Raw genomic sequence first — 12,283 nt, 5'->3', positions numbered from 1 at the left:
AAACAGGGCGACGCAGAGCAACAGAGGTTCAATCCCCGGGTCCGTGCCTAGAAACCTCTGGGTATTAAGCGCGTTATAAATTACCAATTACAATTACTACTAGTGGCTATTGTGATACAGTGAGAGAACAACAGTGGACTGGAAGCCTCATAGCAAGGTTCAGGAACAGAGCTTTATTTCTTATAAAACACAGGAAGGGTTGAAGAGTAAGGATAACTGGGTATGGATAAGTCTTCTCAAAAGAATGTGAGAGCAAGAACAATGAATACATGCAAGTAGGAATGTTTACAAGGATCAGGGCCAGTCTCTGGTAGGGTCAAAATACTGGGCTAAAGTTCAATAAACATTAATAGGCTTAGGGGCCATAAACAAAACCACTCACAGTTCCTTTGGTAGTTCTCTGAACCTGAGCGAATGATGAAGTGTTGGCAGGTGACTGTTATCAACACTTTTGCCCAGCTTCTCTCCTATTCACCTTCCTTTTCTCTCTGACCGCTTTGTGCCCTTTCTTGTCTTTAATCTTATCCAATGTTAGCCTCTTCTGTCGCATTTTCCTCTGTGCCTCCAACATTCCCAAGCTCTCCCTGCCTCCTAGGTTCTGCTTTTGTTTTCCATCTTCTCTTCCAACCCCCTCTGCACCCCATAAAACACCATCCTCTCCTTGATCGGTATTCCTTCTTACTCCCTGATCTTTCATGCTCTTGCTTTATCACCTTCTTATGACAGCAATAGTTACTTCCTTCCCCTTCCCTGGTTTACTCCTCCATTCAATCTTCTGTTTGCCGCTCACCAAACTAGAAGTGTTTCTAAGCCCCCCACCCTCACACTTTGACTAAAGAAACAGATCTCTATGCATTACTCAGTTGCCTACTCTTTGTGCTTTCCTACGTTGTTCTGATTGGGCATGAGACCTTGCAGTTCACTTGAGAGAGATCTGTAAAAATTCAGATTGGGATCTTGGATTCATATCATCTGGCTGGAAAGGGTATTTGTTGTGAGAGGCAGATCCCCATCTCTTCCCTTTTCCAGGTAAAGGAATTTAAACCTGCAAATCTTGAAGGGGTGAGTTCTGCTCACTCCCCTTCCATTGGGTCATTTGCCGGCCTGGATCTGTTTGTATGGGAATGTAAGAGGTTTGTAGGGAGAGGCCTAGATTCTACATGGAGACTGGGGGGTTTCTCCCTATATTGTCCTAGCCACTCCATTGTCATGTCCAATTAGTTAATGTCTTCATGGTTAATCTGTCCACAAAATTTCAGATGTTGGTGTTTTCCATTGATGTGTGTGATGAAATCTCTACTTAATTCCATATCCATTTGCCGGATAATGAGCATGTCATCTATATATAATTTCCACAATATAAGTTAGCCCCTATAGGGGTTCTGGTCTATATATTATATTGGTTTAAAAATGATTGACATATGGGTTTGGTGACATGGATCTACGGCAAAGACCAACATCTGAAATTAAATGGACAGATTAACCATAAAGAAATTAACTTTTCAGGCCTGGCTATATACCATAAGGAGGCATCCTTAAAGTCAAGCCCTTCATAGATGAGAATTATTTATTGCACTGCAATTCCTTTCATCCAAGAACACTCCAAAACCACATGCCATAATTCTGCATATACAACTCAACAGCTCAGAGACAGCAGAATACATACACAAGGCAAAGAACCTACGCCAAACACTATGAGAAAGGGGATACCACTGAACATCCTGAAACAGTCCAGCAAAAGAGGCTATCAACAATAGCAAGGCCTTGTTGGAAAGCATGGCGAAAGCGCAACAAGAAGACACACTAGGGTTCATGAATGCATTTTCTACAATGTCAAAGAAAACGAAGAACATCATTTCAAAGCACTGGACCGGGATGCATAAGAAAAAAATCAATAAAAGGATAAACCTATAATTCCATATAAATAAGTGCCAATATTAGAAACGTATTGATAAGAAATTACATCAACCCAAAACTCGATGGAGTCATCCCAGAGTACTGGACAATCTTGCATGTGAGAACTGTGCATTGTGTGTACAGACAGAAAAAAACACAGAAGTCAATACTGGATTGAGGACCACATGGAAATAGGTCTCTATCAACTGCAATATATATAATGGGTCATATATTGTATTGGCTGCCCGTGCAAAATGCGTACATCGGAAAGATTGGAATCAAAGAACACAAAAGCTGCATTGGAAAAAGACAGTGGAAGCCCCCTCTGCCCCCTCCCCCGCCCCCACACACACACCCCACTGGGTTCTGCATTTCTGCATTTCCTTTCTGAAGAGCACACCGAGAGACACCCAAAGTGGACTTCTATCAAGAAGATGACATCTTTAGACTACAAAATGTGAGAGCGAAAACTCTTTAAGGGAGAACAAATATGCATTTCTTGTAACACAATCCCAGATCACTGGGCACAATGACTCAGTGGAATGGCATAAAATTTGCCACATATAAACATGAAATAATGAAATAGTACTATAGATACACTATAAACTTAAAAAGGGTGGGATTTTAGTGGAATTGCACCACAGCAACAGAGAAGACAGCACAAGTATTTATTTTTTCAGTAACAACTTCAAATGACACTAGAGAAAGACTATGCCTACAGTGGAACATAAACAAATGAAGGACGTGTTCTAGGCATATGAATGGTTCATTATTCTTCTATGTAGCCATTTGTACACTGCACATGCAGGAGCACCCCGAGGAGAAAGAACACACAGATTCGCAAAGCTTTAGAGCCGTGCTGCCCCTGTTTAAAGCACTAGCTACTTGGCCTCTACGACCTACTCCAAGATTGACCTTTTTCCTTCATATTGGCGGATGCACGGTGTGTGTCCCACACGAGGGCATTTGCAAGAATTCAGAAACTAAAAGCAGCCTCTCCTTCTGGAGAATTCAGTGTCACAACAAAACAATCATGAAGTAAGCAGGGAATAGGTGAGACCTATTTAATTCCACAAGGAGCAACCTTTCGACCCTAAACATGTCTTTTTGAATCTTCCAACAGAACATTGACCAAACAAAACCCTGGGGGGCTCTTAAATACTTGCATGGGGCATAGCCGTACATATGGAGATTCAAGCAGCATTTAGAGATGGTAACACCCCGTCACATTATCCAACTTGGAAGTTGCATCCATGCAGGTAGAGGTGGTATTTAGTAACTGGGCTGGGAGGGCTGGAGTGTTTGACCAACATTCATTCCCAACTTAATATACAATGTTGAATGACATACACAGACAACCCATTTATCAAGAAACCTTTCAGATACTCCATATTCTTTCAGATACTACAGATATTCCATAGACTTTGAGGCACCTGAAGAATTTCCTCAACCGTTGAGAGAAATTAAACATGATCATGTTGGGCACATAGATACAATGGAAAAGAACATTTCATAACTGATGTTATGTACTTATGTATGAATTATATTTCTTAAGAGATGGAAAACCTTGTTTCTCTAGGATGCTCTCTTTTTAGAAAAATCCTTTCATTTATATAGTAACTCCTCCAGTCGTGTTAAAACAACATTTCTGTGTTGTATATATCGTCTATAAAAGTAAACAATCAAAGGTAAGTCTATGGTATGTACAGTTTTGTTCCATACTATATAGTACAAAAGTGTCTAGTAAGGCAATAGGTGCCACAAGAGACCAGTCCTCTGTGCAGAGCTTTACGAAGTTGGCAGACTGTTACCGCAATTATCATACAGCTCTCCTTCTGTTTTACCAGACGGAAAGCCTGATTCTTCTGTTGCAGCAACACTCACATTCTGAAGCATGGCAGGCCCCAGGACCTTTCACAAGCACCATCAATAGAGGGAAATGCAAGGCCCTGACACTCATTGCACGTTGAAAATCTCACCTAGAGACAGCCATGACACGTGCAGTTGTGGAACCCACCTAGAAACCGCCATGACACATGCAAGCTGAGAATCCCATCTAGAGACAGCCATGACAGATGCCAGTTGAGAATCTCACCAAGAGGCAGCCAAGACACATGCAAGTTTGGAATCACCTAGAGACAACCATGGCACCTGCATGTTTAGAATCTCACCTAGAGACAACCATGGCACTTAATATGCAGATTAGGGAGCATGAGGCTTAAGGAGGGATGTCCAGAATGAATGTTCAAAGAAGCCACTCTCCGAATTCCAGGAGAACAATATCTAGGCCCAGATTCCCTTAGCAAGCTTAATAAACCTGCATGTTTCAAGCGCTTAAAAAACTTTGATACACATGGCAGTCTAAAAAGCAGTAAGGTGAGAGAATGTTGCAAGGAAAGATGGCATACAAGAGAACGAAAACTTAACTTTATTAGGTGAGTGACTGATTGCATGTGCACCCTGTCCACAAAACCTCCGTCAAAGCACAAACCATGAGGAATGTGTCATTCAGAACAGGGAAGGAAATCTAATTCAATATTTCGTGGAACCTTAAGCAATACAGATTTAATGTGTGTGCACCTTGACACCGGATCAGATTTGTTGCTGGATGGTACATTCTTGCTCTGCAGAAGTGGATCATAGACCTGGCAATGGTAAGGATGGTGGCCGTTGCACACCCCTGGTACTGGCTGCTTTTGCTGGATTCTTCTTTGTTTTATGGTTATCTAAATGACATGCTTACAAGACTGACCAACTACAATTATTCATAGATGTTTACAGACAAACATGGTCACATTGGCGGAATATCAATAAGGCACGAGATAAGGTGTGATGTGTGTAATTGCTCATGATGACTAGCATAAGGAATATTGGCAGTCATTTCAGCAGATGTAGGAGGGGGGCTTCTTCTTTGATATACATTCCTTAGCTAGCCCATAAAGTATGGTGTAACATCACAGTGGGGGTTTGGGAAATACAAGTCTCACTCTCTGGCCACAGGGGATTTCTAAATCAGAATTTGGTTTTTGTGGGCATAGGTGTGTTGCTGTTAGCACTGCCATGTGGACTTGGTCACATTCATTTAGAAAAAAGAGGAAGAGCAACATATACTTCTAACCTATAGTTGTATTAGTTGTACGATCAATACCATTCATTACTGTGTGTTCAATTGTTTTAATTAATTGGTAACAATATAGACTATGAGCGCAAGCATCGACAATGCAAAGTTGATCAGAACTTAGTATTGTTCTGAGTTTTGTGGTAGAAACACCATTGGATCTAAAATATCCCAGATTTTAATCAACGTTGTTAAATTCTCCTGAACTCGGTTGTCGTAGATAGGATCGTTGGTATCAAACTGTTGTTGGATAAGGATTTTTCTTGGGCATGATGAGCCGGATTAATGATCCTAGTGTCCAAATCGTTCACGTCCAGGGCCAAACCCCAATGAAGGTTGCAACTGGAAAGCAGAAACAGAGAAGGTGGGGTGGGAGTTGGAGCTGCTAAGCAACATTAAGAAAGTGAAGTTGCAGAGAAACACTGCATTCTGGAAGTCAGAGTCAGAGCCCCAAATGCATAGTGAGCTTGTTGAGATAAGGACGGGCATTGTGCGCTGGGCTAAACCATATTGGCTGCTGGAAACCACCGAAGACTAGGAGAAGTACGTTAGTACACCTAGATCCAGGGCATCTCAACTGCTAGAAATATCTTTGAACTAGAAATACTGCATTTTTGTTGAGCCTGTCTCTGAATATAAACACATGAAAAACATGGCCTGCACATTTAGCAATATAGATTTAGAAGCATTGCAATAGTTTGCATCTGCAAAGCCACAGAAAATACATGTCACATCCACACCTACACTGGCTTGTAAATTGTTGAACGGGAAATAGATCCGTGTAGTTTTCGGAGAGGTTTCTGGTTTTTGATTCATAAAATCAAAATGTATATGGTTTTTGTTATTTTTAGTCCTGATTGCAGACTTTAAAGGTCAGGAATCTTTTGTTTGCCACTCTCATGCAGATATTGTGAATACGTTGAGAAAAATAATATGACTGCAAAGTTAGGTGCTAGATTAATGGAATCATTGGATGTGGAAGAAACGGTCATGATATTTTTGTTGTTTTATGCATAGACTTGCTGTACTTTCATCAGTGCCTTCAGCAAATTTGCCCAGCTTCAGTGTTTGTGGAAGACAAAAGATTCTGGACAGGTCAGCGCCTTGACCTGGGGTATGGCCAGCTACACATGTGGAAGTAAGTAACCCACTAGTTTCAGCGTGAAAGTGATTCAGTATCTCTTCAGTAGATGCTGCTAAAAAGGTGAACATTCTCATCTGCCGACGAGTATGACTAACTTGTTTTCAGCATCTGACAGCCCCCCCCCCCAAGTCAGGTTCTCTGTTCCTACACACTCCACTTGGTTGCCTAATCCATATTGACCCTTCAACAGTCTAACTGATCTAAAACACGTGGACTTTGCTGTTGCAAACATAAAGCAGGTTTGTTGCAGTAGTTAAGTGGAAACAATCAAGAGAGGCTCCACAAACAGTTCTTCTCTTGTCATGCACCCACCCTCTGGAACTCGATCCCTGCATCAGCTCAGAATGTCCCCACAATTCTCCAATTTCGCAAATCTCTCAAAACATGGCTCTTTCAACAACACTTGACCAAGGACAAATTAAAATGGACACAAATACAGGCGCATAGACCTCACAGTGCTGCGCTACTGTTAAAAGGTGCCAGTCCAAATGCAGGCTACCCACACTCTGTACAGCGCTCCGTTGCTCTCAAACTAGGTCTGCGCCTTAAACAATAACATTAAAAAATAAAATAAGATGGCCTCCCAGTGTATCAAGTACATTACCTCTGCTTAAGCTATGCAGTGCACTCATTGTAAGGCTTTGTAGAGATCCAGGCCAGTTCTAGAGACCGAGCGCTGTGCACAATTAAGGGCAGTCTTCAGACTCTGATTATGTAATGATGTTTTGGCATCGTTTTTATTTTAACGGTCAATCGGTCATAGTCCCGCAACAACAGTGTTCCTTTGACAAGGTCCTTGCATTCCGGGTAACTCATTGTTTTTCGTGAACCCATTGACGAGGAAAGCGGGCAATGGGAGTAATCCATTTCCATAGATAACAATGAATTGGAAGGTGCCATTGCTGGGCGCTCAGAAAAAGGCCATTGCCGAAGTGGAGTACCTGTCCTGAGTGCAAGTGAATATGAGAAAATCTTGCTGCATTGTTCGACAGGCAAGTTCATCGGTACAGGAATGATTTTGCCTGCATTTATCCATCAATTTGCCATAGGAAGAAAGCATGTTTTTTCTGTGAGTAGTATAAGGGATCAAGAGTAAGACTCTGACACAGTGGCATGTTGGGTATTGGTTAAATACTTTTATTTATCATAAAGAATAAGAGGATTGGGGGGATGCCTACATATACCTACCTCTAAGAGGATTTTCCCAGTCTCAACAAAACTAAGGAACGTCTGTATCGGGATATTCAACAAAAAAAGTGTCCTCCATCCTGTGTCCAAACGCTAAACTGACCCTTATTTTTATTTATTTATTGGACATTTGTATGGGGCCTATACACAAGACAAGATAGGGGGAGGGAGAAGGGAATCATTAACGTAGAACAAAAAGGTTATACTAGCCTAGTGACGATCCTACTGTGCAAGTGTTTGAGAAGGTGGTAAGTGCAGGGGGTGATGTGGTAGAGGGAGAAGTGCAGGTGTGGAGTGCCCCCAGGGAAAGGGGCATGGAAGTGCTGGGAGGCCAAAGTGGCAAGTGCCAGGAGAAAAGGGGGGAAAGGGAGGATATGTGTGGTGGGCAGAGTTAGGAAAGATTTCATTTATGTGCAATTTTCCCACCATTTATGGATCCCCACCCCCAAACATTTTGCTTTTATTTGGCTATCCTAACCTGACTTTTTCCAGTGGAGCCCAGCCTTCAGCTGAACTCCCCTAGGCTTTTGCTCACTTGTTATGGGGAAACTGACACGTCCTTCAGAATGTCAATACGGGGAAACTAGGTTTCCCTTTTAGTTTTTGACTATGATGCCATTTCTTGGTAACTTTTTTAACAGTGCACAATGTACCTTCCAGTCCTGTGCGCTGGGTTCCCTTTTTGTTTTATGGCCCTAAACACCCTCAAAGGATTTTTTGGTGATTGTACTAGTGTGCCTGGGACGAACTGGTAGCAGCAGTTACTTGTCATAATGTTTTACTTCTTTTTACTGGGCTAAACCGCGTTTACCGTGTTTGGCTCAGGACTTTTGCCAGGTCCGAAAATGGTAGAGCCACAAAGTCTTTTGTTCTGTCCCATGGCTATTTTGTCCCTTGCCTTCACCCAGGTCAAATAACCCGGGTTTTCCGTATTTGGGCATCCAGCCTCCCGTGAAAACCGATCTCTTTCGCAGGCTTCTGCCTGTCACGTATGTGTGCCCAGGAAGAGGGCTGGGACTGTCTAGTCCCAATCCACACCACTGGTGCCAGGATATCTGGAGTGTCTGAATGACTGAGACCACTATGGGCCGTGATTGGTCGATGTCTGGGACGCCTGCAAGAGAGGAGATCTTCTATTGGAAGTCCTCGATTTTGGCATGAAGCAAATCTTGGATATGAAAAGGGGATCTGCAGCCATTCCAGATCAATCACCTGTGTTCTCACCGAATTACAAAAGGAGCCAAGCCTCCTATACGAAGAAACTGACTCGTGAACTGTTTGGAAGGTTTGGGCACCCTTTGCCCTCTTCTGTCCCATCAAACCCCTGCTTTCTTCTTCGATCAAGAAGGCATGCAAAAGTGCTTCGACCCTTTGGAGTATTGGGAACAACTACTCTTGGCGCTCCTGATTAGCCACCGAACGAGCCCCTTCGGAAGTGTTCCTGGGCCATCCAGTGAACTGTCCAGCTCTACTTCAGGGTAATCCACCGCAATGCTGCCGTCTCGAGTTCAGACCAGAGACTTAGTACATCAGTTGCTTGTGGTCCTGTGCATTCTTCCACCAAATTTCGCAGGCTTAGCCCTGGGTCCTGAACAAGGAGAATGCATAACGCTGCCCGAATCCATGATTCCCACGTCACTATCTTGTGGTGATGATCGCTCTAGTTCCCCTGCTGTTCTGCTCTCCTGTGCCTTGAAGCCAGCTGCACCAGAAGTGTCTTCATACCTCCTTCGGAAGCTGAGAAAAGGCAACTGTCCCGTCACAGGCAATCATTCTCTGCCGCTGAGAGACGGAGCACCATGAAACTGCATAACTGGAACCCACTAGCAACCTCGACTAAACTGGCGAAGTTTTGTCCGGGCTCTGTCGAGGGTCGGCGAGTACTTGGAACACTTACCGGTGACCCCCTGGCACAGCCGATTGTTTTTATGCACTAGTATCCATTAAAGGTATTCAAACTTGGCTGGGTTAGCCTGCGCTCCCTAGCTATCCCCCCCCTATTTAACACTGCTTTGCCGCCAAGGGCAGGGCCTACTCCAACAGTGGGGACCAATTCTTCATAGCCTCACGCCCCTTCCTGACTTGCTACAACCCCTACAAGAAGACCCGCTTTTTGTTCAACTGCGCGATTGTGCGTTTATACGCACAACTGTACTGTTGAGCACACGCCTCTACTCTTTGTAGGGTTGGACTCGAAAGTTAGGGAACGAAATCTGAAGAATTACCTAATGCCCTTTGTGTGTTTAAATGAACCCTCTCTTTGCAGGTTGTGGTTTTATTTTATCACTAAATTGCATTAGGAAAAGTAATCTATATAAACTGTAAAGTTTAAGGATTTGTGTGATGTTTTCTCATTGCTAAAGTTACTTGCGTCTATTTGGTCTGCCCGACAAGAAATGTATAGTTATTTTTCATATACACTTGTTTAAGAGTAATTTGTGGTTCATTGCTGTGTGTGCATCACTCTCACAACTCCTGAGACAGTCTTGACTGCCTACCAAGCTACCTAGATTGGTCTGGCATGTCCAGAAGGTTCCCCTGTTTCACTAAACTGAGGGTGGCCTCCTAAACCTCTGCACATCAGGTCAGAGTTTACAAATCCATCTCAACAGGCACGGGAGGATCAAGTTGGGCTTGTCCGGGAAAGGGAGCCTGAAGGAAAGTGCTGGAAAAGGATGCATGGGGACTGATGAGAGTTGGTCTGGCTCCTGCATGACTCTGAAGGGACCAGTCCCCAATCACAGAGGCAGAGGGAGAGTTAGCATGGTAGGAGGAGAGGCAAGGAAAGTCTTGAGAAGCTTCCAGAACTTTGGAATATCCGGCTCAAGTCTGAAGGGGGAAGGGAGGCCATTACAGAGGGAGGAGCCAGCTGAGGAAAGGGCTCTACACACACTGCTTGGAGAAATGTTTGACCTGCAGAGGGTTGGAGCCAGATGACTGAAGGACTCTGGCCGGGAAGTATTTTGTGAGGGAAAGCGGGATGTAATGAAGTCCCAGGCCCCAGAACGCCTTATCTATGATGCAGAGGGTCTTGAATTCGATCCTTGCAGTTGCCGGGTGCTAGTGGAGAGATTTTAGGGCTGGACAGTGGCAGTCCTGGGCTTGAGGCCAAAGAGAAGTCTTGCAGTCCTATTCTGGATTAGTTGGAGGGGACAAAGGGAGGAAAGAGGCAGATTGAGGAGGAGGCCGTTGCAGTAGTGTAGCATAGAGATATCCAGGGCTCTGGAGACGTTGAGCTTCTGGGGTAAGGTGAGGAAAGTTAGAATGACCCTGAGAAGGTGGAGCTGAATATTGGACTTCTTGGCAAGGGCATTGATGTGTGGCGAGAAGGAGAGAGAGGAGTCAAAAATGATCCCAAGGTTTTTTGCCTCACAGGTGGGGATGGGGCTGGGACCCAAGGAGTCTGGCCAGAGATGGGGGGGGGCAAGGAGCAAGCATCCCAATGAGTAGGATCTCTGTCTTACTGGCACTAAGGCAGAGATCATTGGCAGAGCACCATACCTGAATAGCAGTCAGTTATGAGGAGGAGGAGGAAGAGGATGGCAGCTCGAAGGAGAGCTGTGTGTCGTCTGCATAACAATGGAAATGAGGGGGAAAAAGTGGAGATCAGGTGGGCCAGAGGGGCCAGGTCGATGTTGAACAGCCATGGCGATAGAATGGATCCCCGAGGGATGCCACAAATGGAGAGTGTGGTGGAGGAGAGAAAAGGACCCATTTGCACTTGGAGGGTTTGTTTGAAATGCAGGAGGTAAGCCACGCCAGTGCCCTGTTCTTGATGCCTAGGGTATCATGGAGACAGTTTATGAGGACGGAGTGGTTGACTGTGTCAAAGGCAGATGAGAGATCGAGGAGGATCAAAACAGAGGGAGAGTTGGAATCCAGGCTGGAGAGTAGGTCTTACTGGTGTTCAGAAGTGCAGTTTCTGTGCCTCTGGCAGCCCTAAAACTGACTGGTGGTCCTGTATGCAGCCGGCCAATTCGGTGTGGAGGGTGGAGGGTGCAGTTTCTGTGCCTCTGGCAGCCTTAAACTGGACAGTTGGTTGTGGATGCAGCCGGCCATTTTGATGTGGAGGGTCAGTTGGGTCAGCTTCTCCCAAGAAAGGGGTGATGGAGATAGGGCGATAGTTAGCTGGGCAAGAAGGGTCAAGAGATGGCTTTGAGGGGTTGGAGGAAGGAGTCAGTGGCAAATGAGTGGTTGCAGAGGTTAGCCAAAAGGGAGCGAGAGAGGCAATGTTGTCCTTGACGGTTCTGGAGGAGCAGGGGAAAACCTGTTTAGAGGAGACTTTCATAGAACGGACAACTCTAGAGATCTCATCTGGCCCAATGGGAGAGGAAGAGAAGAGTATTGAGGGGCCAAGGGAGGTGGGTTAGGCGGTTGGAAGGGTAGCAGATGACAGAGGACAGGATGTCCAATGTTTTGGAGAAGTGGGCAGACAGTGCAGAGCAGAGTGCCTGGGAGGGAGAGGGGAAGAGGAGACTGCAGTAGGATTGGCAAGTTCCTTGCAGGTTTTAAAGAGTTCAGCCGTGTTGTTGGTGGCTCCAGAGATGCGGGCTTGGACATGAGCCCTCTTCTTGGAGCAGATGGAGAGACAGTATTGCCTTTGGAGTAGGCGTTAGGCTTGTTTGTCAGAGGATGAGCTAGATGCCTGCCACTTCCGCTCTGCAGCTTTGCACTTGCGTTTCAAAGTGGCCAAGTCTGAGTCGTACCAAGAGTTGCATTTGAAGGCAGGCTTCATGCGGATCCTCATGACAGGGGCAAGGATATCCAGGGTGTTGGAGATGGAGAGATGGAGGTTAGCCAGAACAGAGTCGGAGAAAGAGTCTAATAAAGGGGGCGCAGGAGGGATGAAGGAAGAGGCAAATGCAGCAACTGACACACGCTTCATCAGTCGAATGACAGAGAAGGAGACTGCAGGTGGAGGCGTCATGGGACAGGGA

General features: G+C 45.0%; 1 protein-coding gene across 2 annotated transcripts in view; it reads left to right on the top strand.

Annotated features, from left to right (window-relative positions):
• The window catches only part of SLC66A3 (solute carrier family 66 member 3), a 172,130-nt gene that overhangs the window by 119,599 nt on the left and 40,248 nt on the right, over positions 1-12,283 (top strand). The window contains exons 4-5 of one of the 2 annotated variants that reach the window (XM_069605964.1): positions 4,493-4,550; positions 6,032-6,152. In XM_069605964.1, coding sequence (XP_069462065.1) covers positions 4,493-4,550; positions 6,032-6,152 — 179 coding nt within the window. The remainder of the gene's footprint in view (positions 1-4,492; positions 4,551-6,031; positions 6,153-12,283) is intronic. The other variant, XM_069605965.1, reaches the window with a different exon arrangement.

Source organism: Ambystoma mexicanum, chromosome 4p (genome assembly GCF_040938575.1).
Source record: "Ambystoma mexicanum isolate Mex_15411 chromosome 4p, UKY_AmexF1_1, whole genome shotgun sequence".
NCBI lineage: Eukaryota > Metazoa > Chordata > Amphibia > Caudata > Ambystomatidae > Ambystoma > Ambystoma mexicanum.
This window is presented reverse-complemented; position numbering and strand designations above follow the sequence as displayed.